The sequence below is a fragment of the Zonotrichia leucophrys genome, chromosome 22, assembly GCF_028769735.1.
Source record: "Zonotrichia leucophrys gambelii isolate GWCS_2022_RI chromosome 22, RI_Zleu_2.0, whole genome shotgun sequence".
NCBI lineage: Eukaryota > Metazoa > Chordata > Aves > Passeriformes > Passerellidae > Zonotrichia > Zonotrichia leucophrys.
Window position 1 is genome coordinate 3,846,254 of NC_088191.1, and position 25,475 is coordinate 3,871,728.

At 53.4% G+C, this 25,475-nt stretch overlaps 2 protein-coding genes and 1 long non-coding RNA gene across 8 annotated transcripts in view; all 3 read left to right on the forward strand.

Moving 5' to 3' along the window:
• Nucleotides 1-345: 345 nt before the first annotated feature.
• Nucleotides 346-12,862, forward strand: SLC39A14 (solute carrier family 39 member 14). The gene is made up of 10 exons (XM_064731207.1): nucleotides 346-386; nucleotides 3,046-3,107; nucleotides 3,320-3,589; nucleotides 3,692-3,878; nucleotides 5,739-5,908; nucleotides 6,357-6,479; nucleotides 6,929-7,114; nucleotides 7,677-7,884; nucleotides 9,908-10,092; nucleotides 10,325-12,862. Exons 3-10 carry the CDS (start codon nucleotides 3,335-3,337, stop codon nucleotides 10,469-10,471), a joined length of 1,461 nt encoding a protein of 486 aa, XP_064587277.1. The 5' UTR covers nucleotides 346-386; nucleotides 3,046-3,107; nucleotides 3,320-3,334; the 3' UTR covers nucleotides 10,472-12,862.
• Nucleotides 12,863-12,930: 68 nt separating this feature from the next.
• LOC135456960 (uncharacterized) lies at nucleotides 12,931-14,436 on the forward strand. The gene is made up of 2 exons (XR_010442638.1): nucleotides 12,931-13,222; nucleotides 13,594-14,436. It is a non-coding gene; the product is annotated as an uncharacterized LOC135456960 (long non-coding RNA).
• A 2,551-nt stretch (nucleotides 14,437-16,987) lies between these two features.
• The window catches only part of PPP3CC (protein phosphatase 3 catalytic subunit gamma), a 69,360-nt gene continuing 60,872 nt past the window's right edge, over nucleotides 16,988-25,475 (forward strand). For all 6 annotated transcript variants that reach the window (XM_064731014.1, XM_064731016.1, XM_064731018.1 and 3 more), the window contains exon 1: nucleotides 16,988-17,176. In XM_064731014.1, the coding sequence (XP_064587084.1) occupies nucleotides 17,125-17,176 (52 nt within the window). In that variant the 5' untranslated portion in view covers nucleotides 16,988-17,124. The remainder of the gene's footprint in view (nucleotides 17,177-25,475) is intronic.

Below are 25,475 nucleotides of genomic sequence, written 5' to 3' on the forward strand. Positions count from 1 at the left end.
CCCGGGTGAGATTTTTGGGACTCTGGGTGGGATTTTTGGGTTCCCGGGGGAGATTTTGGGTTGTCCTGGGTGAGATTCTTGGGGTCCCGTGTGGGATTTTTGGGACTCTGGGTGGGATTTTTGGGTTCCCGGGTGAGATTTTTGGGTTGTCCTGGGTGAGATTCTTGGGGTCCCGGGTGGGATTTTTGGGTTCCCGGGTGGGATTTTTGGGGGTTCCCAGGTGGGGTTTTTGGGGTCCCGGCGCGGCGCCGCTGAGGGAGCGGGGCCTCAGGCGGAGGGGGCGTGGCCGGGGCGGGGGCAGCCAATGGGAGCGCTCCCCGTGCCGGCGGCCGCGCGTGCGCGCTGCGCGGCCCCGAGCGGCGGCGGCGGCGGGAGCGGGAGCGGAGGTAGGACCGGGATGGACCGGGACAGGCACGGGACAGGCACGGGACAGGCACGGCAGCCCTGCCGTGTGACGGGGAACCGGCTGCGGGGACGAGCCCCGCGGGGACGGAGGCAGCAGAGCGGGGGGAGCGGGCTGCGGCCGGCCCCGAGCCCCGGATGGGGATGGGGGATGCAGGGAGGGATGAAGGATGCAGGGAGCGGCTGTTTGGGGTTTGGGGCCGGTCCTTGGGGCAGCCATGGGAGCTCGTTTTGGGGCAGCCCGTGCGGTCTGGAGCAGGGGAGGGTGCAGGTGGAGGTGGGGTCAGAGGTGCAGGACCCTGTTATGGGGTGCAGGACTCAATTTTGGGGTGCAGGGCCCAGGTATGGGGTCTGGCACCACCAGTGGAAGCTCTGGGACCAGGCAGCGGCGGTGGGATGGGGAGAGCCTGGGATGGGGCAGGGAGCGGGCGGCAGCAGCAGCTCCGGCCCGGGGGGCACTGGGCAGGACTGGGGGGTCCCTGTGGGGTGCGATGCCCGGGGGATGTCCCGGTCCCGCTGCCCCTCTGCCCGCCCGGGGCTGCGATCACGGGCAAGGAAAGGACAGGACTGCGTGCGGAGGCTCCAGGGTGTCGGTGACCCAGGAACGGCTCCGCTGCCAGCCCCGGGACAGCCGCAGGACACGGAAAACCTCCGGAGCCCTCCGTGCCGCAGGACACGTGGAGCGCGGCTGCCCCGGAAGGCCCCGCGGGCTCCGAGCGCCGGCAGCACCGGGACGGCTCCGGGGCTGGAACTCGGGGTCCCGCTGGCCCTGTCCCCCCATGGTTTGCGGCAATCCCTGCGCAGATTTCGGGGCTGACGTCGGCGGGGTCATGCTCGGCCGTGCCAGCGGTTCCCGTTCCCGGCGTCACCCTGGGGGATGCGCGGATTGCGGCCGGCACCGCTGAGCTCCGGGCAGATGGGATGGGATGGGAAGGGTTTGCCCGGCCTCGGCAGCTGCGTGCTGCTGTCGTGGCATCGCTCCCGGGCACATCCCTCCCGGGCAGCCGTCCCTCGGCGTGGCAGCGCTCTGTCCGTGCCCCAGCCCGATAAATAAAATAGGTCAGGCGCTGGCTCCGTGCTCCGGGAGCGCATCCCGGTGCGAGAACGCCCTTGAAGGTAGCGGGCAGGAGGCCGGGGGGCTCCGCGGGGGTCGCAGCTGGCGGTGGGGATGGCGAGGCTCGCTGTTCTTTGGGTTTGTCCCGGGATGTTGGGCTGGGTGTGCTGCTTTGCCCCGGGACTGCAGCAGGTCGGAGCCCCCCGGGATGTGCCTCTTTGGGCGCTTCTCTTCCTCAGGGGCGGCTCCTCCACCTCGTTTTGCCCTAAAACGGAGCGAGCCTGTGCAGCCTGTGGCCGGCTCTGCCCTTCCTGCCTTTCCTTTGGCAGCGAGGGGAAAGTTGAGGTCCGGTTTTCCAGCCTGGATGTATCCGGCTGAGCCCGGCTTCGGGAGAAACCCCCGGGAGGGGTTTTGGCAGCGGAAAGCTGCGTGCCTTGGCACTCGGTGTGCTCCGAGGGCTCCCGGTGGCACCGGGGATTTGGGGAGCACCCGGCTGGAAAGGGCAGCCAGCGGGACAAACCTTTGGCACGTTGGGCTGTGTGCCAGCACCTGTGGGTGTCACCGGCAGCCTGGATGTCCCACCTGGAAGGGTGGGTTGGGATAGGGAGGCAGAGGAAGGGTCTGGGCTCGCTGGGTCCCTCGGTTCCCCCCACCCAGCAGAGTGTTCCCAGCACGGCTCTGGATGAGCTCCCTCCCTCGTTTTGGGAGGAGAGGGGTTAAGTCAAAGCATCCGAGCTAAGCCCTGGCAGGAGAAGGCTAAAAGCTCCCGGAGAACAAAGCTCACAAAGTGGTGGTAAGCTGGTAAAACCTGTGGGAATGTGGGAGCCTTCAGGGGCACTGGGGTCCTGCATGGGGAGCGGGGTCCTGCGGGTTCCCTGCAGCCCCTCGGCGTGGAAATCCTGGCCTCAGGTTATTTTTGGAACAATTGCTTGGCCAGGCCTCAAAAATGTCCTGGTTTTTGGAAGAGCCTGGAGCCTGTGAGCTGTCAGCACAGGCCAGGCGCTGTGGGGTGCCCAGGGCTGGGTCGGGAGCCCCTCCAGGGGGATCAGGAGGTGCACCTGGAGCCCCACACTGGGACTGGGATGGCTGCTGCATTTTTATTTTCTCCTAAATTTGCTCTCCACCTTTCAGGGGAGCTTTCCCAGGAAGGCAGCCTGAGCTCCAGGCCCCTGGGAGCCTCCCAAGGTGGACGTGCAGGTCGTGCCTGGCGTCCCCTCCTCTCCCTGCGCCCCTTCCTTTGCACCCCGCGGCTGTGCCACCCCTCTTTTATCAATTCCCGGCACAAATGAAAGGGACGGAGAGGGCAAGGATTGATTCTGGGCAAACACTATAAAGGCACCTACAGTTAGAGCGGGGAAGCTCACTCGGTTCATGGTAATTATCCTGGTTAAATTATAACCTCATCAACAGGCCACCTCTGTCCCCGGGGCTGCCGTGTCCCTCCGAGCGCTGGCATTGCGGCGTTGGTGACACCGAGGGGACCCACGCGTGGCCAGGCCTGGAGGGTGACTCCTCACCCCCCTCCAGAGCTGGCACAGCTGGCTGTTGGCACAGCCCTGCCCGCTTCCCAACCATCCTGCTCTTCCCAGGGTGCCCGAGGCGCTGCGGAGCTGGAGAGCCCCCAGGAGCCGTGTGCCGGCAGCCCCCCAGGGTGAGTGAGGGGCTTGGGGTGGCTCAGGGTGGAGGAGGAGGGGGTGGTTTTGCATGGAAAGGTTGTGGAAAAATGCTGAGCCCTCCGTAGGATCCGGGTGTTTGCAGTGCCATTCCCCCTCTCCCCGAGGATAAATCCATCGGTGGGGTGGAGCAGCCGCGGTCGGAGCGCTGGGAATGCCAAAGCCAACAGCAGTGTGGTTTCTCTCCCAGCATCCCAGAGGCACCATGATCCCCAGCGTGGGCCCCCGGAGCTGCTGCCTGCTCCTGCTGCTCTGCCTCCTCCCCTGCCCGCAGGTCCGGGCGGGCAGGGACGGCCCCGGCGTCTCGGCTGCCTCCTTCCTGCAGGATCTGCTCCAGCGCTACGGGGAGAGCCAGACCTTGAGCCTGAAGCAGCTCAAGGCCCTGCTGAACCGCCTGGATGTGGGAGTGGGACACGCCAATGTCTCCCAAACACCTCAGCAGCGCCTCAACCTCTCCCGTGTAAGGAGGGGACCCCCCAAAACCTCCCCCAAAACTTCCCTGAGATCTCCCTGCGGAGCTGTGGGGATCTCAAGGCTCATTTCTGTCCCTTCCCTCCCCCAGTGCTTCAGCTCTGTGGAGCTTTTTGCCATCCACAACCTGAGCGAGGGCTCCCCTGTGGGGCACAGCGAGTTCAAGGAGTTCTGCCCCACCATCCTGCAGCAGCTGGAGTCGGGGGCGTGCGCCTCGGAAAACCTGGAAAACGAGGAGAACGAGCAGACAGAGGAGAGCAGGCCCAGCTCAGCTGAAGGTAATTGGGGTGCTGGGGGGGGGGGCTACAGGCACTGCCTGGTTCTGGAGCTTGGGGACATGAGGAGCAGACAGCTCTCACTCCTGGGAGTTCCCTCCTCCAGCAGCTGGCAGGCCTGACCGAGTTTTCCTCGCTGTGGTTTTCTGGGATAACCTCTGTGCCTCCAGGATAGCTGGATGAGGAGGGGACTCTGCTGTGGGGTTCCCTGGGTGGGAGGGGGTTACCTGGAGGGACCTGCTGGCCTCCAGCTGCCGGTGGATGCTCAGCCAGCTCCCACCCACCCCTGTGCCAACGCTGCCCAAGGTCTTGGATCAGCGTCCCTGAGCACAGCTCGGCTTCTCCCACGCTGGGGCTGGCTGGGCAAAACCTTCTCTGAGCAACCCCTGGCTTCATTCCCACCTTCCCTGCACCAACCAGGATGGTTTTGTCGCAGCTGGAGCACCCGGAGCAGCCCCGGAGCCTTTCCCAGCCGCCCGGGTCCGGGCTCTCCGAGAGCCTCGGTAATGTCTGGCCCTCGTTTCTTCTCGTTCCGCAGTGTGGGGCTTTGGTTTTCTCAGTGTGTCCATGATTAACGTGGCCTCCCTGCTCGGAGTCCTCATCGTGCCGTGCTCCCAGAAGGCCTTTTTCAGCCGGGTGCTGCTGTTTTTCATCGCGCTCTCCATCGGCACGCTGCTCTCTAACGCGCTCTTCCAGCTCATCCCAGAGGTGCGGTAGAACGTCCCTGCCTCTCTCCCGTCTCCGGGGGCGCCTCCTCTCTGCCTCCACCCCGCCGAATCGATCCGACCCCTCGTCACCCGAGGCTCAGGGCTTGGCTCAAGGGGCTGCACAGGGCTTTTCTCACCCCTCTGAGCACCAGGAAACCCTCAGTGTCCTCCGTGCCACGTCTAAGGAGTGGGAATGTGCTGGGAGAAGCTGTTTGCTTCTGCTTTGGGCATGCATGAGTTCATCCGTGCTCAGCCACATTTCAGGGAAAAAAATGTGAAATATCCATGAAAATATGATCAAATATCCATATAAAAGCACAGAGAACAGCCTGGCTTCCTCTGGAATCAGCCAACTTTTACAAATCCTTTAATTGCCTTTTTTTTTTCCCCTTACCTGATTTCCCAGCCCAGTGTTCCCACAAGGGTTCTGCCTTCCATGAGGTATCCTGGTGCTCTGATGGGACCGACAGAAATATCGCAAATTAATTGTGTTGTAATTGCGCAGTTCTGGAGCTGAATAAATCCACCCGGATTGGAAACCTTTGAACGTGGTCCAAGTGCCTCCTCAGAGCATGAGCTGGATTTGGCACATCCAACCTTAAAATCCTTAAAATTCCCAGTGGGTTTTTCCCCCTGGCGTTGCCTGTTTGCTGTCGGGCAGCGAGCACCTCATCCGTGCTGGCAGTGGGATGTTTCTCCAAGCTTTTCAGCTCCAGAACTGCAACTTTTATTTGCTGGACATAAAAACCAAGCGCCTCTAATTCCTGATCTGCCAGGAATTGAAATGCCAGGGGTACCCTCCAGCCCTGCCAGCACCCGGAGCGCCGTGGCTGCAGGACGGGGCTGGAGTGTACGAGGTGCTGGGGGGACCTGGCACTCTGTGGCTTGGGAATGGCTCCTGGAGCACAGCTGGGGGCTGGCTGGGACACAGCCTGGCTGCCAAAGCTCAGCTGAGATTCCCAAAGCCGCCGAGCGCCGGGTTCGCCCTGTGGAGGTGGCGCCAGATGAACAACAATCACTAATGAATGTCCTCTTCTCTCCCTCCCTCCCTCCTCTCTCTGTGCTGTCGCTGTGGATTCCTCCCCCTGCCCATAACCCCACGTTGATCTCATCCCTTCCCATCTCCCATCTCCTGGGGTGGGTTTGGCTCTGCCAGTGTGGGGTTACGGTTTCCTCTGCGTCTCCGTCATCTCCCTGTGCTCGCTGGTGGGAGCCAGCGTGGTGCCCTTCATGAAGAAGACATTTTACAAGCGGCTGCTCCTCTACTTCATAGCTCTGGCGATTGGAACTCTCTACTCCAACGCCCTCTTCCAGCTCATTCCCGAGGTAGGGAGAGGACTGGCGGGTCTGTGCTTTTCTCTCTCTCTCTCTGGGGCTGTTTCTGGCTCTCTCTGGCTGGACAAGGGGAAGGCGGCGTCGGAAGGGAGCCCAGAGCGAGGTATGGAGGGCTGGAAGCCCCTCGGAGCTGGAGTTTGGAAGGGAATGGCTCCAGGGAGATCCCTGGTTTGTTTTGTTGCCTTTTCTGGCTTTTTCTAGCCCTGGAGGTAGGTCCCCGAGTGGTTTTGGCAGGTGCTGGATGCAATGCCTCAGGGAGGGAGTGAGGGAGATTAAAGGTGCACAAAGGTGCGTCCTGAGCTTGTCCCCAAAGCAGCTGCTCCTCAGAGGGAGCTCAGAGCTGTGCCACCCCTCCAGTGTCACCCCAGGGGCAAAGGCAGATGAAGGGCACTGCCAGGGCCTGCTCCTCATCCTCTCCTGGCTCCCCTCCTGCCTGCAGGCGTTTGGATTCAACCCTCAGGAAGATTATTACGTCTCCAAATCCGCTGTGGTGTTCGGGGGCTTCTACCTCTTCTTCTTCACGGAGAAGATCCTGAAGATGCTCCTGAAGCAGAAGGACCAGGTGAGGGGCAGCAGGAGATGGTGGGGTGGGAAACAGCAGGAATTTTGGGATGGCTGGGTTGGAAAGAGCAGGGATGGTGGGGTGAGAAACAGCAGGAATTTTGGGATGGTGGGATGGGAACAGCAGGGAAATTGGGATGGAAGGGTGTGAAACAGGAGGAATTTTGTGATGGAAGGGTGGGAAACAGCAGGAATTTCAGGATGGAGGGTTGGGAAACAGCAGGAATTTTGGGATGGTGTGGTGGGAAACCACAGGGATAACGGGATGGCTGAGTTGGAAAGAGCAGGGATAACGGGATGGAGGGGTGGGAAACAGCAGGGATATTGAGGTGGCAGGGTGGGAGAGAGCAGGAATTTCAGGGTAGTGGGGCAGGAAAGAGCAGGAATATCAGCATGGCAGGGTGGGAAAGAGCAGGAATACCAGGATGAGTGACAGCCCTGATCCCACAGCACCACCATGGCCACAGCCACTACGGCCCCGAGGCTCTGCCCTCCAAGAAGGACCGGGAGGAGGGGGTCACAGAAAAGCTGCAGAACGGGGACCTGGACCACATGATCCCACACATCACCAGTGACCTGGAGTGCAAGCCCCCCTCGGGGGATGACAAGGCCGTGGTGGGCTCCCTGTCTGTCCAGGTGAGCGCCTCATGCCGTGGCATCGTGACCAAATCAGTTAAAAGCAGTCCTGCAGCCCAAATTCTCTGTGTGTGGTGGGACCTGTGACGGTGCTCACAGGGCTCTGAGGATGAGGGAAGAGAGGAGGATCTGACTCCAGGTTTCAGAAGGCTTGATTTATTATTTTATGATATATATTACATTAAAACTATACTAAAAGAATAGAAGAAAAGGTTTCATCAGAAGGCTGGCTAAGAATAGAATAGCAAAGAATGATAACAAAGGTTTGTGGCTCAGATTCTCTGTCCGAGCCAGCTGACTGTGATTGGCCATTAATTAAAAACAACCACATGAGACCAATCCCAGATGCACCTGTTGCATTCCACAGCAGCAGATAACCATTGCTTACATTTTGTTCCTGAGGCCTCTCAGGAGGAAAAATCCTAAGGAAAGGATTTTTCATAAAAGATATCTGTGACAGGACCAAACAGCTCCGCTGTGCCGGTTTAATGATTAACGGGGTGGTTTTCCCATCTGGAGGAGGGATTTGGGTGCTGATCCCCGTTTTGGGGGGCTGTGGCAGGACCTGCAGGCCTCCCAGAGCGCGTGCTACTGGCTGAAGGAGGTCAGGTACTCGGACATTGGCACTCTGGCCTGGATGATCACGCTCAGTGACGGCCTCCACAACTTCATCGACGGCCTGGCCATCGGCGCCTCCTTCACCGTGTCGGTTTTCCAAGGGATCAGCACCTCCGTGGCCATCCTGTGTGAGGAGTTCCCACACGAGCTGGGTATGTGACTCCTCGGGGCTGCCCCTGCTCCTGCTCCCTCTGGAGTCTGTCCTTTGTCCATCCAGAAAAGCAGATTTGGGGTGGAATGAACAGTGATGCTGCTGAGAGGGGGGAGAGGGAGGGCTGTAAACTGCTCTGAGTAATCGCCGCTCTAAAAATAACGAGGTAATATGATGTCTGAGATTTAAATTTAGATGGAGGCATCTGAAGACAAAAAAAAAAAAAAAACCCTCAACACCTCGTTGGTTTGGGAGGGGGGAGGCGGGTTTGGGTGGGAATGTCTGAATTTGGAGAGGTCACAGGGGGATTTGGGTGGGAATGTCTGAATTTGGAGTGGTCAGAGGGGGATTTGGTGGTCGATTGGAGTGTCAAGGGATTTGGGAATGTCTGAATTGGAGAGGTCAGTGGAGGGGAGGGGGATTTGGGTGGGAATGTCTGAATTTGGAGAGGTCAGAGGGGGATTTGGGTGGAATGTCTGAATTTGGAGAGGTCAGAGGGGGTTTGGGTGGGAATGTCTGAATTTGGAGTGGTCAATGAAGGGGAAGGGGATTTGGGTGGGAATGTCTGAATTTGGAGTGGTCAGAGGGGGGGGTTTGGGTGGGAATGTCTGAATTTGGAGTGGTCAGAGGGGGATTTGGGTGGGAATGTCTGAATTTGGAGTGGTCAGAGGGGGGTTCAGGTGGGAATGTCTGAATTTGGAGTGGTCGATGAAGGGGAAGGGGGTTTGGGTGGGAATGTCTGAATTTGGAGAGGTCAGAGGTGGGTTTGGGTGGGAATGTCTGAATTTGGAGAGGTCAGAGGGGGGTTTGGGTGGGAATGTCTGAATTTGGAGAGGTCAGTGAAGGGGAAGGGGGTTTGGGTGGGAATGTCTGAATTTGGAGTGGTCAGTGGAGGGGAGGTGGGTTCGGGTGGAAATGTCTGAATTTGGAGAGGTCACAGGGGGATTTGGGTGGGAATGTCTGAATTTGGAGAGGTCAGAGGGGGATTTGGGTGGTAATGTCTGAATTTGGAGTGGTCAGTGGAGGGGAGGGGGGTTCAGGTGGGAATGTCTGAATTTGGAGCGGTCACAGGGGGATTTGGATGGGAATGTCTGAATTTGGAGTGGTCAGTGGTGGGTTTGGGTGGGAGTGTTTGAATTTGGAGAGGTCAGAGGGGGATTTAGGTGGGAATGTCTGAATTTGGAGAGGTCACAGGGGGGTTTGGGTGGGAATGTCTGAATTTGGAGTGGTCAATGAAGGGGAAGGGGGTTTGGGTGGGAATGTCTGAATTTGGAGTGGTCAGTGGAGGGGAAGGGGATTTGGGTGGGAATGTCTGAATTTGGAGTGGTCAATGAAGGGGAAGGGGATTTGGGTGGGAATGTCTGAATTTGGAGAGGTCAGAGGGGATTTGGGTGGGAATGTCTGAATTTGGAGAGGTCACAGGGGGGTTTGGGTGGGAATGTCTGAATTTGGAGAGGTCAGAGGTGGGTTTGGGTGGGAATGTCTGAATTTGGAGAGGTCACAGGGGGTTTGGGTGGGAATGTCTGAATTTGGAGTGGTCAGTGGAGGGGAAGGGGGTTTGGGTGTGAGTGTGTGGGTTTAGGGACAGAGCTGTGGTCAGTGAGTGGGAGGCAAGTTTGGGTGTGAATGTCCAAATTTAGGGGCAGATGAGGAGGGAGGTGGGTTTGGATGTGAATGGCTGAATTCAGGAGCAGTGGAGAGATCAGTGAAGGAGAGGCAGGTTGGGCTGTGAATGGCTGAATTTAGGAGCAGTGGAATGGTCAGTGAAGGAGAGGCAGGTTTGGGTGTAAATGTCCAAATTTAGGGGCAGTGTGATGGTCAGTGCCAGCAGCCACAGGGAGCCCACACTTGAGCTGGCACATCTGTGATGTTTGGGGTGTTGTGTGAGCTCCAGGGGTTGGACTCTGATCCTCTGTGTCCTTTCCAACTCGGGATATTCCGGGTTTCTGTGAGTTCAAGTCGGTGCTGTCCCAGTGCTGCTGATGGCCCTTCCCTCCTCATCCTCCCACCTTCTTCTCCCTCAGGGGACTTTGTGATCCTGCTCAATGCTGGCATGACCATTCGCCAGGCACTTTTCTTCAACTTCATCTCTGCCTGCTGCTGCTACGTGGGCCTGGCCTTCGGCATCGTGGCCGGCAGCCACTTCTCTGCCAACTGGATCTTTGCTCTGGCTGGAGGGATGTTCCTGTACATAGCACTGGCTGACATGGTAAATCCTGAGCCCCCAATCCTGAGCCTGGAATGCTGAGCCCTGGGATTTTATCCTAGGAAAAGCTCTGCTTGCTCTCAGCCTGCCAAGGGAACAGGGTTTGCTCTGTCCTCTTGGCACATGCAGATATCTCTGCTTTGGCTGAAATCCCCGGGATGGGAGGCTGGTGGGTGCTTGCTGAGGAAGGATGGGGCTGTCACTGAGCCCTCCACCCCAATGTTTGCCCCTGCAGTTCCCTGAGATGAACGAGGTGAGCCGGGAGGATGAGCAGAACGGCAGCGCCCTGATCACCTTCGCCATCCAGAACGCGGGGCTGCTCACGGGCTTCACCATCATGGTGCTGCTCACCATGTACTCGGGGCAGATCCAGATAGGGTAGGACCAGCCTGAGCTGCAGCCCTGATCCAATTTTTCCATTTTTTTTTTTTTTGGGGGGGGGATGGTTTTTTCTTTTTTTTTTTTTTTTTTTTGTTATTTTTCTTTCCTTTCCCTGCTGCAAACATCCGACGGTACCTGTGCGGGCACTGACGTCACACTACAGGAGAGACATTGCTTTGAAAGCTATTACCTGGATTTTCTTCTGGTTTAAGGCTGAGGGGAGTGGAATTCCCCTTCCCATAGGACTGACCTGACTTTGTCCAGTGTCATTTCCCTTCTCTCCTCGCCTCTCCCAGGAAGGATGGAACGGGGAGACAGGAGCTGCTCCAGCCGTGGTGCTTGGAGCGTTCCCATGGCACATGAGGCTGTCCTGACCCCTCTGGGGGTGTGTGATGGGGACAGACAGGGACAGACCCTTCTCAGAGCGTTCCCCACAGCTGTGCTCGCTGAGGATGAGGAGGATGTCACCATCATCCAACTGCTTTTGCTCCGTTTCAGCCCGGACAACGCCCTGGCACGAGTGGGGTGAAGAGGGCAGGGGTTTCAAAGCACATTTTGGGTGTCAGTGCCCAGAGCAGAGCACACCAAACTGGCTTGGAGTGACACTTGGGCTGCTGGGAGAAGCCTGCCAGGGTGCCCTGACCCTCCCTTCAGTCCGTGCAGCTGGAATGAGGGGCAAATCCCAGCTCCTCCTCTCAGAAGGGGATGAGAGCAGAGCCCTGCCCGGCCGCAGGCTCCAGCCCAGGGGTTTCTCCTCAGGCTGTGTCCAAGCTCATGGTGACACCCAGGAACAGCCACCAGTTTTTTAAACAGTGCTAAGGTTCAGGGTGGGGGTGGGGGGTGTTTTTAAAAGCAAAATCAGACTGTGAACCTCTTCAGGTTGTGTGTTCCCAGCCTTAGGGAGTAGCCAGAGAAGGGTGTTCCAGGCACCTCCCAGCTCTGCCTCCGGGCTGGCGTTCCAGATTCACTAGGTGAATTACTTATTATCATATTGATAAGGTTGTCCACCCCACCTGTGTTGCTTGAGGTTCCCTCACACCCCTTTTTCCCCCTCGTCCTGTACCTGGTGTAAGCTTGTGGCCGTGTGGATTCAGGGGAGTCCCTCGTGGTTTGGGGCTGGATTGGGATGGAGGAGAGGTGCAGGTGATGGTGAAGTGTTTTCCTTCTCTGCCCACCTGTGCAGGTGTGTGGGGTGTGACAGAGTGGTGGCACCGTGCTGGAGCTGAGGCTCCCACACCTTCCCTTTGCCCCGTGAGGAAAGCAAACCTGAGGCTGTGCCAGGTGTTATTCCTGCCCATCTCAGACACAGGGCCCTGGCACAGGCTCAGCACCCCTGGCAGCGTTGTGCCCTGGCTGGATCCCTGTAATCCCTGAATTCCTGTAGTTCCCAGCTGGGTGATGTTGTTCCTAAACTCCCAACAGCTGTCACCGAGCCCGTGCCCTGTGGCACTGCCAGGATCCTCGTGGATCATCACCTGCACTCGGTGGCTTTTCTAGTCTGGGCATTTGTCCCCTCAGCACCCCTGGATTTTGGCTTTGTCCTGCACCCCAAAACATAAACATCAGTTCTGGAGGGAGCCTTTTTGGGATGACCTGAAGGTGTCACACAGTCCTTGGGTGATTCCCTCAAGGAGAGACAGGCTCTGCTTTGTCCCCTGTGGTGTCCCTTGTGGATTGTCCCCAAAAGTCACTTTTCCCACTGGAGCAGAGCAGCGTGGCCTGTGCTGCCTGGGGCAGTCATTCATCACCTGGCAGGCATTCCCTGTGCTGCAGGTTCCAGCACCAAAGGGCCATTGGAAACACTTTTTCCTTGCTTGAGAGAGCAGCAGCCCCAGCTGAGTGAGTCGATGTGGAAAATCTGAGTCCTTCCACTGGCACCGCTGCCCTCTGCTCTCTCTCAAGGAAGCACTTGGAAAACACCATAAACACCATGGGGCTGGCAGAGCTGCTGGAAAAGCCTCTGTGGGGGAGGACAGGGGGCAATGGGGGGTTTGTCCCCTCTGGACAAGAGCTGGGAGGTGGCACAGAGCAGGCCTTGGTGTCCTCAGAGCCGGCAGGATTCACTGTGGGGATCACAACTCTGCCATCTCCTCGTTTGGAGTTTATCCCTGTTTCCTGAGGAATCTGCAACGCAGAGATTTGGGATTGGGGTGAGAATTGAGGCTGCCACCAGGGAGAGCGAGCTCTTCTTCCCCCTGGGCAGAAAACCCAGAAATTTGGGATTATTTGGGGTGAGAATCGAGGCTGCCACCAAGGAGAGCTCCTGTTCCCCCTGGGCAGGCACCCCAGAAATTTGGGATTGGGGTGAGAATTGAGGCTGCCACCAAGGAGAGCTCCTGTTCCCCCTGGGCAGGAAATCCAGAAATTTGGGATTGGAGTGAGAATTGAGGCTGCCCTGCCACCAAGGAGAGCTCCTGTTCCCCCTGGGCAGGCACCCCAAAGATTTGGGATTTAGGGGAGAATCAAGGCTGCCACCAAGGAGAGAGAGCTCCTGTTCCCTCTGGGCAGAAAATCCAAAAATTTGGGATTATTTGGGGTGAGAATTGGGGCTGCCACCAAGGAGAGAGAGCTCCTGTTCCCCCTGGGCAGGCACCCCAGAAATTTGGGATTATTTGGGGTGAGAATTGAGGCTGCCCTGCCACCAAGGAGAGCTCCTGTTCCCCCTGGGCAGGCACCCCAGAAATTTGGGATTATTTGGGGTGAGAATTGGGGCTGCCACCAAGGAGAGAGAGCTCCTGTTCCCCCTGGGCAGGCAACCCAAAGATTTGGGATTTAGGGGAGAATCAAGGCTGCCACCAAGGAGAGCTCCTGTTCCCTCTGGGCAGAAAACCCAAAAATTTGGGATTATTTGGGGTGAAAATCGAGGCTGCTACCAAGGAGAGCTCCTGTTCCCCCTGGGCAGGCACCCCAGGATTTGGGATTGGGGTGAGAATTGAGACTGCCACCAAGGAAAGAGCTCCTGTTCCCCCTGGGCAGGCACCCAGGATTTGGGGGTGAGAATTGAGGCTGCCACCAGGGAGAGAGAGCTCCTGTTCCCTCTGGGCAGAAAACCCAGAGATTTGGGATTATGGGGTGAGAATTGAGGCTGCCACCAAGGAAAGAGCTCCTGTTCCTCCTGGGCAGGCACCCCAGAAATTTGGGATTATGGGGTGAAAATCGAGGCTGCCACCAAGGAGAGAGAGCTCCTGTTCCCCCTGGGCAGAAAACCCAGAAATTTGGGATTATTTGGGGTGAGAATTGAGGCTGCCACCAAGGAGAGAGAGCTCCTGTTCCCCTTGGGCAGGCAACCCAAAGATTTGGGATTTGGGGAAGAATTAAGGCTGACCTGCCACCAAGGAGAGCTCCTGTTCCCTCTGGGCAGAAAACCCAGAGATTTGGGATTATGGGGTGAGAATTGAGGCTGCCCTGCCACCAAGGAGAGCTCCTGTTCCCCCTGGGCAGGCACCCCAGAAATTTGGGATTATTTGGGGTGAGAATTGAGGCTGCCACCAAGGAGAGCTCCTGTTCCCTCTGGGCAGAAAACCCAAAAATTTGGGATTATTTGGGGTGAGAATCGAGGCTGCCCTGCCACCAAGGAGAGCTCCTGTTCCTCCTGGGCAGGCACCCCAGAAATTTGGGATTATGGGGAAAATCGAGGCTGCCACCAAGGGAGAGCTCCTGTTACCTCTGGGCAGAAAACCCAGAAATTTGGGATTATTTGGGGTGAGAACTGAGGCTGCCACCAAGGAAAGAGCTCCTGTTCCCCCTGGGCAGGCTGGCACTGCCAGTGGGAAAGGGATGGGAACCCACCCAAACCCAGCCCCTCGTGGATTTTCATCCGTGTCTCCTTCCCCTCGAGTTCCATCTCAGTATTTCAAATTATAACTCAGGTGTTGTAGGAGAGAAACAAAGAGCGTTAACTTAAATGTCACGTGAATTGTACAGATATTTGTAAAATTCCATAAATAAAATATATTCTGTAATGACGGAGGGTCCCAGGCGTGCTGGGCAGTGAAATCCTCTCGCTGCTGGGGTTGGAGGTATGAAAAATACCAATCACTTGTTTTTAAAATTTTTAAAAGTTTAATAGTAATAAAATAGTTATAAAAATAGCAACACAATTCGAGTAATAACAATTTGGACAAATTGAATTAAGACAATATGAGACAATAAAAACAAAGAGTTATGGACGTCCGGGTACCTTTTCTGGGCAGCATGAGCCCGAAAAAGGACCCAGCTAACAAAGGATTAACCCTTAAGAACAATAGCCTGTTAAATATTCATACACCGCATACATGATGCATAAATTCCATTCAAACACAGGATTCTGTCTGGTCTGGGAAGAAGTTCGTTTCTTCTGATAAGAAGGCCAAAAATTCTTTTTCTCTGAAAGATTTACGTGTCCTGTGGCTGTTATCTCGCTGCAAGTCCTTTCTTTTAAGCAAAGCATCTTACACAGCACAGTTTCTATTTTAACAATTTTTATAACCTAAAACTATATTTACCACAGTACTTAAGAAAATTAATGCAGCATTGCTTTCGAACACAACACATATAATATTCATTTTAATATTTGCGAAAAGCCAATCATAAAATACATGCATTTTTCACAGAGGGGTGGGAGCGCTGCTGGCTCAGGATTTTTCCAAGGGGAAGGTTTGGAGCGGGGCTGGGTGATGCAATCCCGCTTTTCCAGCTGGATTTCCCTGGCTGTGCAGTGCGGCGCGGTTGACAGAAGGTGGCACTGACAACCCCCAGCCTGCCCGCATGGCACGGCCTTTGCGGCTCCAAAAACCCTTCATTATTTATATATATGCTTATTTTTTTTTTTTTTTATTTTTCTGAAATATATTTCCAAACCCTGGTTTGGCTGGGAGGTGTGGGATGCTGGATTTGTCCCCAGCTCACACTAGCCAGGCTCCTGGCAGTGTTGGTGTCCTTGTTTTCTTACCCTCCATTAGGGGGAAAAAAAGGCGAACTTTGCTTTTTACTTCTCCTTTTTTTGCCTTTTTCTTCATCATTTCCCCTCCATCTGCCAGCTCTGAGCAGCAAACTCAATTTTTAGAAAGCTTGTTGCAGCTAAAGAAACCAAATCTTGATATTCTGAGGCATTTTATTTAAAAAAAAATGTTTTATTAAGCAAGGAAGATCACAGTGAGCATTGGACTTGTTCCTGCCCATCAGCACTTCCAGGAGGGCTTTGGGTGGGCTCTTTTCTGCTGCAAAATCCTTTTTTTTTCTTTGCTGAATTCTGAGCTGTTACCTCAGAAAACACTGCAGGATGGGGTAATGGAATTCCTGGAATGGTTTGGGTTGGTTAAAGCCCATCCAGTGCCACCCCTGGGACAATTTTACCATCCAAAGTTGCTCCAATCTGGCCTCAGGGATCCAGGGGCAGCCACAGCTTCTCTGGGAATTCCATCCCAGCCAGGAATTCCTTCCCAATATCCCATCTAAACGTGTCCTCCTTCATCTTCAGGTGGTAGACACAGACCATCGTGTCTGTTTTGCCTTTCCCTCAGAAATTTTCTGTCTGGAGCCAGGCTGGGAGAGCTGGGGGTGTTCAGCTGGGGAAGGGAAGGATCCAGGAGAGCTCAGAGCTCCTGCCAGGGCCTGAAGGGGCTCCAGGAGAGGGGCTGGGGACAAGGGATGGAGGGACAGGACACAGGGAATGGCTTCAAACTGGGAAAAGTGAGATTGGGGTGGGATTTTTGGAAGGAATGAGTGTGGGGAGGGGCTGGGATGGAATTCCAGAGGAGCTGTAGCTGCTCCATCCCTGGAAGTGCCCAAGGGAGAAGAGAAAGCTCCAGAGAGAGCTCAGAGCCCCTCACAGGCCCTGAAGGGGCTCCAGGAGAGCTGGAAGAGGGACTGGGGACAAGGATGGAGGGACAGGACAGGGAATGGCTTCCCACTGCCAAGGACAGGAATGGATGGGATTTTGGGAAGGAAAAGTCCTTTCTTAAGGACTTTCAGGCACCTTTCTCCATCTCCAGTCTGTTTTTTTTTTTTTTTTTTTCTCAAATGGAAGACATTGAAAAAGCCTGTGGGAATTTTACACCCCTGAAATGTCAGTGTCCGCTTTGTGTGGGAACCTCTTGGATGTGTTTCAGGAGGAAACTTGGGACTCCCACTGCCAGAGGGAAAGGATGGATGGGATACTGGGGAGGAATTCTTGGCTGTGAGGATGGGATAAAATCTCCAGAGAAGCTGTGGCTGCCCCGGATCCCTGGAAGTGTCTAAGGCCAGGCTGGGATAGTGTATGGTGCCCCTGCCCACAGCAGGGGCGGCACTGGCTGATCCTCACAGTCCCTCCCAGCGAAGGGAGCCTGGTTTAGGGGATATTCCCCAGCAAAGCTGTGCCCGAGGGCAGTGCCAAGCACCCTCAGCGCCGCCGCCATGTTGCCCCCCCGTTGCTTAGCAACGCCCCCTTCCCTTCCAAGATGGCGGGCGGGGCGGGGCGGGCGTGGCGCAGGCGCGGGCGTGGGGGGGGGCAGAGGGCGGAGGGCGGTGGGGCGGCGGCGGCGGGGGCGGGACGGGGGGAGCGCAGCGCCGCGGAGCCGCCGCTGCCGGGGCAGCCCAGCGGGTCCGCCGGGAGCACCCGCGCGGCCCCCGCTCCGGGTGACGGGAGCGGAGCGGGGCACGGCGGGCAGCGGTGCCGCCGCCGCCACCGCCACCATGTCCGGGCGCGGCCACAACAAGCTGCCGACCACCGAGCGCATCGTCAAGGGTGAGGGGGCGGCGAGGGCGCCCCCTGCCTGCGCGGGGGGCGCGGGGGGGCTCGGCGGAGGGGGCCGCGAGAAACGGGGGGCGAGCGAGGTTTGGGGGGGTCCCCAAGCTGGGGGAGCCCCGAGAAAGGGGAGGGGAATCTGCCTGCTTTATGGGGGGGTCATGGTTTGGGGGAGGCCGGAAAAAAGGGGGGGGTTGAAGAGTGATTTTATGGGAGGGAGCGTGGTTAAAGAGGGGTTCCTCCAAAGTGGGGGAGCCCGGAGAAAGGGAGGGAGGTTCATTTTGGGGGTCCCCAGGTTGGAGGAGCCCGGAGAAAGGAGACGGAGGGATCGTGGTATGGGAGGAGGGGGAGCCTGGTTTAGGGCGATATTCCCCAGAAATATGGGGGGTATGCCTGGTTTTGGGAGGGGTCCCCAGCTTAGCGGAGCCCCCCCGGCTGGGGAAACCCGGAGAAAGGGAGGGGGATGCCTGGTTTGGGTGAGGGGAGCCTTTAATGGAGGGAGAGCCTGGTTTGGGTGAGGGGAGCCTTTAATGGAGGGAGAGCCTGGTTTAAGGGGGGGTCCCCAGGGTGGGGGGGAACCGAGGTAGGGCGAGGGCAGCGTGATTGTGGGGGGGTATGCTGGAGGGGCACCCCGGTAAAGGAGGGCCCTGGGGGCTGGGGGGGCAGGGATGCCTGGAGCGGTGAGGAGGGGGTGTTCTGATGGGTGACCCCTTATTGGGGATGACTGTGGTTTGGGGGGGATCATCCCCTGAGTGGGAGGAGATTGTGGGGAGGCTGGAAAATCAGGGGGAGAGCTGGTTTGGGGGGTCATCCCCAAGAGAGAGCGCAGAGGGAGGCCTGGAGCAACCCCCATAAAGGGGAGCCCTGATGGGGGGGTCGGGCTGGGGGGACACCCCCTGTTCAGTCAGAAACCTCTGCAGAGGAGCTGGGGGGCATCTCTGGTTTGCGGGGGACACCTGCACTGAGGGGCGAGGGAGGCATTTTTAGCCCCCCCTGTTCCAAGAGGATGCAGCCCCCTCCCTCCATTCTGTGGGATGGGGGCACAGCAGTGACAAGGAGGGGGGGTGACAGCAGGGGACATCCCTTTTGTGGCATGGGGGGAATCCCCATCCTGGCCTGGGCCTCATCACCCCCCCAAGATTGGGGTGCTTTGGGTGGAACTGGGGTTCCCCCGAGGATCCGGGGGAACAGGGGGCTGAGAGCCCTCCCTGCCCTGATCCAGGCAGCCCCCCGTGCCTTTCCTCCCCCAAATCCCTGCTCCGTGCCCGGATGCCCTGCGGCCGGTGCCAGCTGGCCCCCTCTGCGGCCCCGTTATAGTAGGTACTATTTTGGAAAGAGCAGAAGACACCGAAGCAGTTAATGAGGAGAGAAATACGTTAGCGGAGAAACTCCTGGATCGGGAGGAGGAGGAGGAGGAGGAGGCTGGGGGGGGGATGCACATTTCGCTGCCCTAATTGATCCGGTGCCATCCTCGTCCCCATGCACCAGGAACATCCACTGGGTGCCTCAACTTTCGCCGGGAGGCTCCAAGTTACACAATCACCCCGTTATTAAACCTCCTCCCGCCATGGCTTCCATCATTCCGGGCCGCTGGAAAGCAGCAGATTTCCCAGCAATGCTTGTAATCCCCGGCCATGGAGCTGTACCCACCACGCTGCCATCCCTCCCTTCCCCTCTGGATGTGTGTCCAAGCCGGTTTTTTTTATTTATTTCTTCATTTATATATTTATTTTATTTTTTTTTTCCTTTTTAGCCTTTAGCCTGTCATGTGGCCGATCACATGTTTGATGTTAATAACCTCAAACCCAGGGAAAGGGGATCCGGAGCGTGGAGGCCCCTCAGGCTCGGGGAAGCTCCACGGTGGGAGGGGTTTTGCTTTTAATGGGAATAATCCCAAAGTGCTCCCAGATTTTGGGGGGGATCCGGGGTGTTCCCGGAGCCCTGCATGCGCCGTGGTGATTTGTAGGTCTCCAGGCAGCCGGAGTGGCCGGTGCTGTCTGTAAATCTCCTGCTAAATCCCAGGCAGCTGCCTGTGTTTAGGTTGGCCTTGTTCGGGAAAGGTAATGGCAATGCAGCCATTATGATTCAGCTGAGTCGGCCGGATCCCGGCGTTCTCCCTCTTCCTGGGGCTTCCAGATCCTGGGAATCCCTCTCAGGGATCCTGCTGCTCCCTCTCAGCGCTTTGGCAACCCCACAAAAAATCCTGCTAATTGCTGCCATTAATCCCTGTCCAGGTAGGGTGGAGGCTCAGGGCCTGCTCGCTCCAAAATCGCCCCAAAATCGCCCCAAAATCGCCTCAAAATCGCCCAAAATCCTCCCAAGATTGCTTCTTGTTGCCTCAGTGCCTGCGGAAATTTGGTGGCTCAGGGCCTGCTCGCTCCATAATCGCCCGAAATCGCCTCAAAATCACCCCAAAATCCTCCCAAAATTGCTTCTTGTTGCCTCAGTGCCTGTGGAAATTTGGGGGCTCAGGGCCTGCTCGCTCCAAAATCGCCCCAAAATCGCCCCAAAATCCTCCCAAAATTGCTTCTTGTTGCCTCAGTGCCTGTGGAAATTTGGGGGTTCAGGGCCTGCTCGCCCCAAAATCGCCCCAAAATCACCCCAAAATCGCCCCAAAATCACCCCAAAATCGCCCCGAAATCACCCCAAAATCGCTTCTTGTTGCCTCAGTGCCTGTGGAAATTTGGGGGCTCAGGGCCTGCTCGCCCCAAAATCGCCCCAAAATCGCCCCAAAATCACCTCGAAATCGCCCAAAATCGCCCCAAAATCACCCCAAAATTGCTCCTTGTTGCTTCAGTGCCTGTGGAAATTTGGGGGCTCAGGGCCTGCTCGCTCCAAAATCACCCCAAAATCGCCCCAAAATCACCCCAAAATTGCTTCTTGTTGCCTCACTGCCTGTGGAAATTTGGGGGTTCAGGGCCTGCTCGCTCCAAAATCGCCCCAAAATCGCCCCAAAATCACCCCAAAATCTCCCCGAAATCCTCCCAAAATTGCTCCTTGTTGCCTCAGTGCATGCGGAAATTTGGGGGTTCAGGGCCTGCTCGCTCCAAAATCGCCCCAAAATCACCCCAAAATCGCCCCAAAATCCTCCCAAAATTGCTCCTTGTTGCTTCAGTGCCTGTGGAAATTTGGGGGCTCAGGGCCCACTCGCCCCAAAATCGCTCCAAAATCGCCTCAAAATCACCCCAAAATTGCTCCTTGTTGCTTCAGTGCCTGTGGAAATTTGGGGGCTCAGGGCCTGCTCGCCCCAAAATCGCCCCAAAATCACCCCAAAATCGCCCCAAAATCCTCCCAAAATTGCTTCTTGTTGCCTCAGTGCCTGTGGAAATTTGGGGGCTCAGGGCCTGCTCGCCCCAAAATCGCCCCAAAATCATCCCAAAATTGCTTCTTGTTGCTTCAGTGCCTGTGGAAATTTGGGGGCTCAGGGCCTGCTCGCTCCAAAATCGCCCCAAAATCGCCCCAAAATCCTCCCAAAATTGCTCCTTGTTGCCTCAGTGCCTGTGGAAATTTGGGGGCTCAGGGCCTGCTCGCTCCAAAATCGCCCCAAAATCGCCCCAAAATTGCTCCTTGTTGCCTCAGTGCCTGTGGAAATTTGGGGGCTCAGGGCTTGCTCACCCCAAAATCGCCCTGAAATAGCCCCAAAATCGCCCCAAAATCGCCCCAAAATCACCCCAAAATCCTCCCAAAATTGCTTCTTGTTGCCTCAGTGCCTGTGGAAATTTGGGGGCTCAGGGCCTGCTCACTCCAAAATCCTCCCAAAATCGCCTCAAAATCATCCCAAAATCCTCCCAAAATTGCTTTTTGTTGCTTCAGTGCCTGTGGAAATTTGGGGGCTCAGGGCCTGCTCGCCCCAAAATCGCCCCAAAATCGCCCCAAAATCCTCCCAAAATTGCTTCTTGTTGCCTCAGTGCCTGTGGAAATTTGGGGAGAAATCTCTCCTTCTCGGGCCAGGGTTATTGTTGAAAGGTGGTGACATTGTTCGTGGTTATTAATAATTAAAAAGTGAAGATAAAAGCTCATTTTGTTCCGTGGAAAATGCCTGCAATTAAGTAGGATGTGGAATTTTAACTATGTTTAACCTATATATTTACATCTCCTGGGCCCTGCAGAGCAGCTGAACTGTAATTACCTTTAGTCAGGGGAAATAGAGTTTTGGGCTAAAATTTGTACTGGGGGAGCTTCATTATTAAAATCACAAATTTTGGGGTGTGTCAAGAATGGATTTTTTATGAAAATCTTGAATTTTGGGGTAGGCCATCAATTGCTTTTTATAAAATCTCCCAATTTTGTGTGCTTCAGGAAACTTTTTTTATTAAAATCTTGGCTTTTGGGGTAGGTCAGGAACTGCTTCTTTTTAAATCTCATTTTGGGTTTTGTCAGAAAAACAAAATTTGTGTTTTGTTTTTGTCCTTTTTATTAATATTTAAAATTTTAAGGCAATAATTGCTCTTTGTAGCACAGTTTTAGCAGGAAGCTGATGGTGATGGAGAATAATGTCCAAATTTTGATCTCTAAAGAGCACTTGGGAAGATTCTGCTGGAAATCTGAAGGATTAGGAAGTCTGGTTGTCTGAATTATCCCAAAATTGGGCTTGAATTACCTGGTGGATCCATGGGATTGATGGATCCACATCCTACAAAATCCACATTATTCAGGCAGGTGGGAATGGTGCTGCTGCAATCCTGGAGCTCAGGGTGGTTAAAAGAAACCTGCAGAGCTTTTTTTGGTCATATTAGGTTGAATTTTATCATCATTTTTGGTTGAATTTTTTGGTCATATTTGGTTGAATTTTATGGTCATTTTTTGGTTGAATTTTTTGGTCATATTTGGTTGAATTTTGTCATCATTTTTGGTTGAATTTTTGGTCATATTTGGTTGAAATTTGTGGTCATTTTTGGTTGAATTTTTTGGTCATATTAGGTTGAATTTTGTGATAATATTAGCTTGAATTTTGTGATAATATTAGCTTGAATTTTATGGTCATTTTTTGGTTGAATTTTGTGGTCATATTAGGTTGAATTTTGTGATAATATTAGGTTGAATTTTTGGTCATATTTGGTTGAATTTTGTGGTCATATTTGGTTGAATTTTGTGATCATATTTGGTTGAATTTTGTGGTCGTATTTGGTTGAATTTTTGGTCATATTTGGTTGAATTTTGTGGTCATATTTGGTTGAATTTTTTGGTCATATTTGGTTGAATTTTGTGGTCATATTTGGTTGAATTTTGTGGTCATTTTTTGGTTGAATTTTTTGGTCATATTTGGTTGAATTTTGTGGTCATATTTGGTTGAATTTTGTGGTCATATTTGGTTGAATTTTGTGGTCATTTGGTTAATTTGGTTTTGAATTTTGTGGTCATTGTGATTGTCATTTTGGTTGAATTTTGTGGTCATTTTTGGTTGAATTTTGTGGTCATATTTGGTTGAATTTTGTCATTTTTTGGTTGAATTTTGTGGTCATATTTGGTTGAATTTTGTGGTCATATTTGGTTGAATTTTGTGGTCATTTTTTGGTTGAATTTTGTGGTCATATTAGGTTGAATTTTGTGGTCATTTTTTGTGGAATTTGTGAATTTGTGAAAGTATTTCATTTTTGGTTGAATTTTGTGGTCATTTTTGGTTGAATTTTGTGATCATATTTGGTTGAATTTTTTGGTCATATTAGGTTGAATTTTGTCATTTTTTGGTTGAATTTTGTGATCATATTTGGTTGAATTTTGTGATAATATTAGGTTGAATTTTGTGGTCATTTTTTGGTTGAATTTTATGGTCATATTTGGTTAAATTTTGTGGTTATTTTTTTTTTGTTGAATTTAGTGCACCTGCTCCATTCTTCCTGCCAGAAAGTGTCAAATCCTCTGGGAAGCAGAGCTGTGTCCGGTTGCATCCATGACAAATCCTTTAAAAACCTCAGCTATTGCTATTTAGACACCAGAGCAAATAATCCACTGGGATTTTTCTCTATCTATGTGTTGTTATTATTATTATTATTATTATTATTATTATTATTATTATTATTATTATTATTATTATTTTGTGTATCATGGACAAAGTGTTGGGCTGGGATCCAGTGCTCTCTGTTCTCATCCCTAATTCCTGGCTGGGATTCCTGAAGTGCTTTCCTGCTTTTCTGAGGCTTTTTAATTGAGGAAAATCTGAAATTTAAAGGAAATCCCAGGAATTGTGGTGTAAAGCTGGGGCTGTTTCCAAAGATATCCTGGAATTGAGTGGATTTTCCCAATTTGTGCTTTGCTGTCCTTTCTTAATAACTTTCAGGCACCTTTCTCCATGTCCAATGTGGTTTTTTTTCCCAAATTGAAGACACTGAAAGTGTGTGTGGGAATTTTAAACTGAAATTTTAAACTGAATTTCTGGGAATTAACTGGGAATTTTAAACTGAAATTTCAGTGTCCACTTGGTGTGGGATGTGTTTCAGCAGGGAGAGGGATTTGGGACAAGGGGTGGATGATAAATGGAATATTGGGAATGGAATTCCTGGCTGGAATTCCTGAAGTGTTTTCTGCTTTTCTGAGGGGTTAAATCCCAGGAATTGTGCAAAGCTGGGGCTGTTTCCAAAGATATCCTGGAATTGAGTGGATTTTCCCAATTTGTGCTTTGCTGTCCTTTCTTAATAACTTTCAGGCACCTTTCTCCATGGTCAATGTGGTTTTTTTTCCCAAATGGAAGACATTTAAAAATGTGTGTGGGAATTTTAAACTGAAATTTTAAACTGAATTTCTGGGAATTAACTGGGAATTTTAAACTGAAATTTCAGTGTCCACTTTGCTTGGGATGTGTTTCAGCAGGAAGAGGAATTTGGAATAAGGGGTGGATAAATGGGATATTGGGAATGGAATTCCTGAAGTGTTTCCTTTCGAGCTTTTTATTGAGGAAAATCTGAAATTTAAGAATCCCAGGAATTGTGCAAAGCTGGGGTTGTTTCCAAAGATATCCTGGAATTGAGTGGATTTTCCCAATTTCTGCTTTGCTGTCCTTTCTTAATAACTTTCAGGCACCTTTCTCCATGTCCAATCTGGTTTTTTCCCAAATTGAAGATACTGAAAGTGTGTGTGGGAATTTTAAACTGAAATTTTAAACTTAATTTCTGGGAATTTTAAACTGAAATTTCAGTGTCCACTTGGTGTGGGATGTGTTTCAGCAGGGAGAGGGATTTGGGATAAGGGGTGGATGATAAATGGGATCTTGGGAATGGAATTCCTGAAGTGCTTTCCTGCTTTTCTGAGGGGTTAAATCCCAGGAATTGTGCAAAGCTGGGGCTGTAGCCAAAGATATCCTGGAATTGAGTGGATTTTCCCTTTGTTGTCCTTTCTTAATAACTTTCAGGCACCTTTCTCCATGTCCAATCTGGTTTTTTTTCCCAAATGGAAGACATTTAAAAATGTGGGTGGGAATTTTAAACTGAAATTTCAGTGTCCACTTGGTGCGGGATGTGTTTCAGCAGGGAGAGGAATTTGGGACAAGGGGTGGATAAATGGAATATTGGGAATGGAATTCCTGGCTGGGATTCCTGAAGTATTTTCTGCTTTCTTCCCACCTTGTTTTGAATATCATCTACAACTCTGAGAGCTCGAGTGTTGGATATTCTCCAGGTTTGGGAATTTTCATCACGGAGCAAGCGCCGATAGGAAAGTCAAAGTTGTTTTTTAATTGAGGAAAATCTTAAATGAAAAGAGATTGTGGGGTTTTAAACTCGCTGGTTGGTTTAGTGTTGATGTCTTGCAGGAATTAGAGGGAAAAGGAGCTCTGAAAATGGCTAAAAATGGAATAAAGGGCAAGGTGCATGTGCTCAGACCTTGGGATGCCAAGGGAAAAGTGTGAATGCCAGCAGGGTCAGGGCATGGAGGGGATCCCTAAACAGCAAATTGTGTCATAATGCAGCAACTTGGCTGGCCAGAGCTCAGGGAGCTGTGGGGTATAAACTGGGATCCCATGGAATTCAATTACTTGGGAACCTGATAGTTTGGGGGGGTTTCCAGAAAAAAAAAAAAACCCCAAAAGTCATCCAAGTAATTCCAATATTCTTATTATGTATAAACAGGAAAGATCATTATCCCTAAATGGGATGTGCTGGGGAAAGGGGCTGGTTTGGGGCTGATTTTGTGGCATTTCATCCCAAAAATTAACCCAGAGGTGAATATTTGGGGATGACACAAACTGTGTCAGAGCTGCTTCATTTTGGGCTCAAACTTCCAGATGCTGGGATCCAGGGATGCTCTGCTTGCTAACAAACATCCTAATGAATATTCTAATTACCAAAAATGCTGGTGGCAAACCCCA

What these genes read in the sequence shown, in the direction of transcription:
- SLC39A14 (XM_064731207.1), top strand. Translation starts at nt 3,335, where the DNA reads ATGATCCCCAGCGTGGGCCCCCGGAGCTGCTGCCTGCTCCTGCTGCTC. An exon ending in CAGGCCCAGCTCAGCTGAAG is followed by an intron (nt 3,879 to 5,738) that starts GTAATTGGGGTG and finishes TGGCTCTGCCAG; the next exon opens with TGTGGGGTTACGGTTTCCTC. An exon ending in GGAGTTCCCACACGAGCTGG is followed by an intron (nt 7,885 to 9,907) that starts GTATGTGACTCC and finishes CTTCTCCCTCAG; the next exon opens with GGGACTTTGTGATCCTGCTC.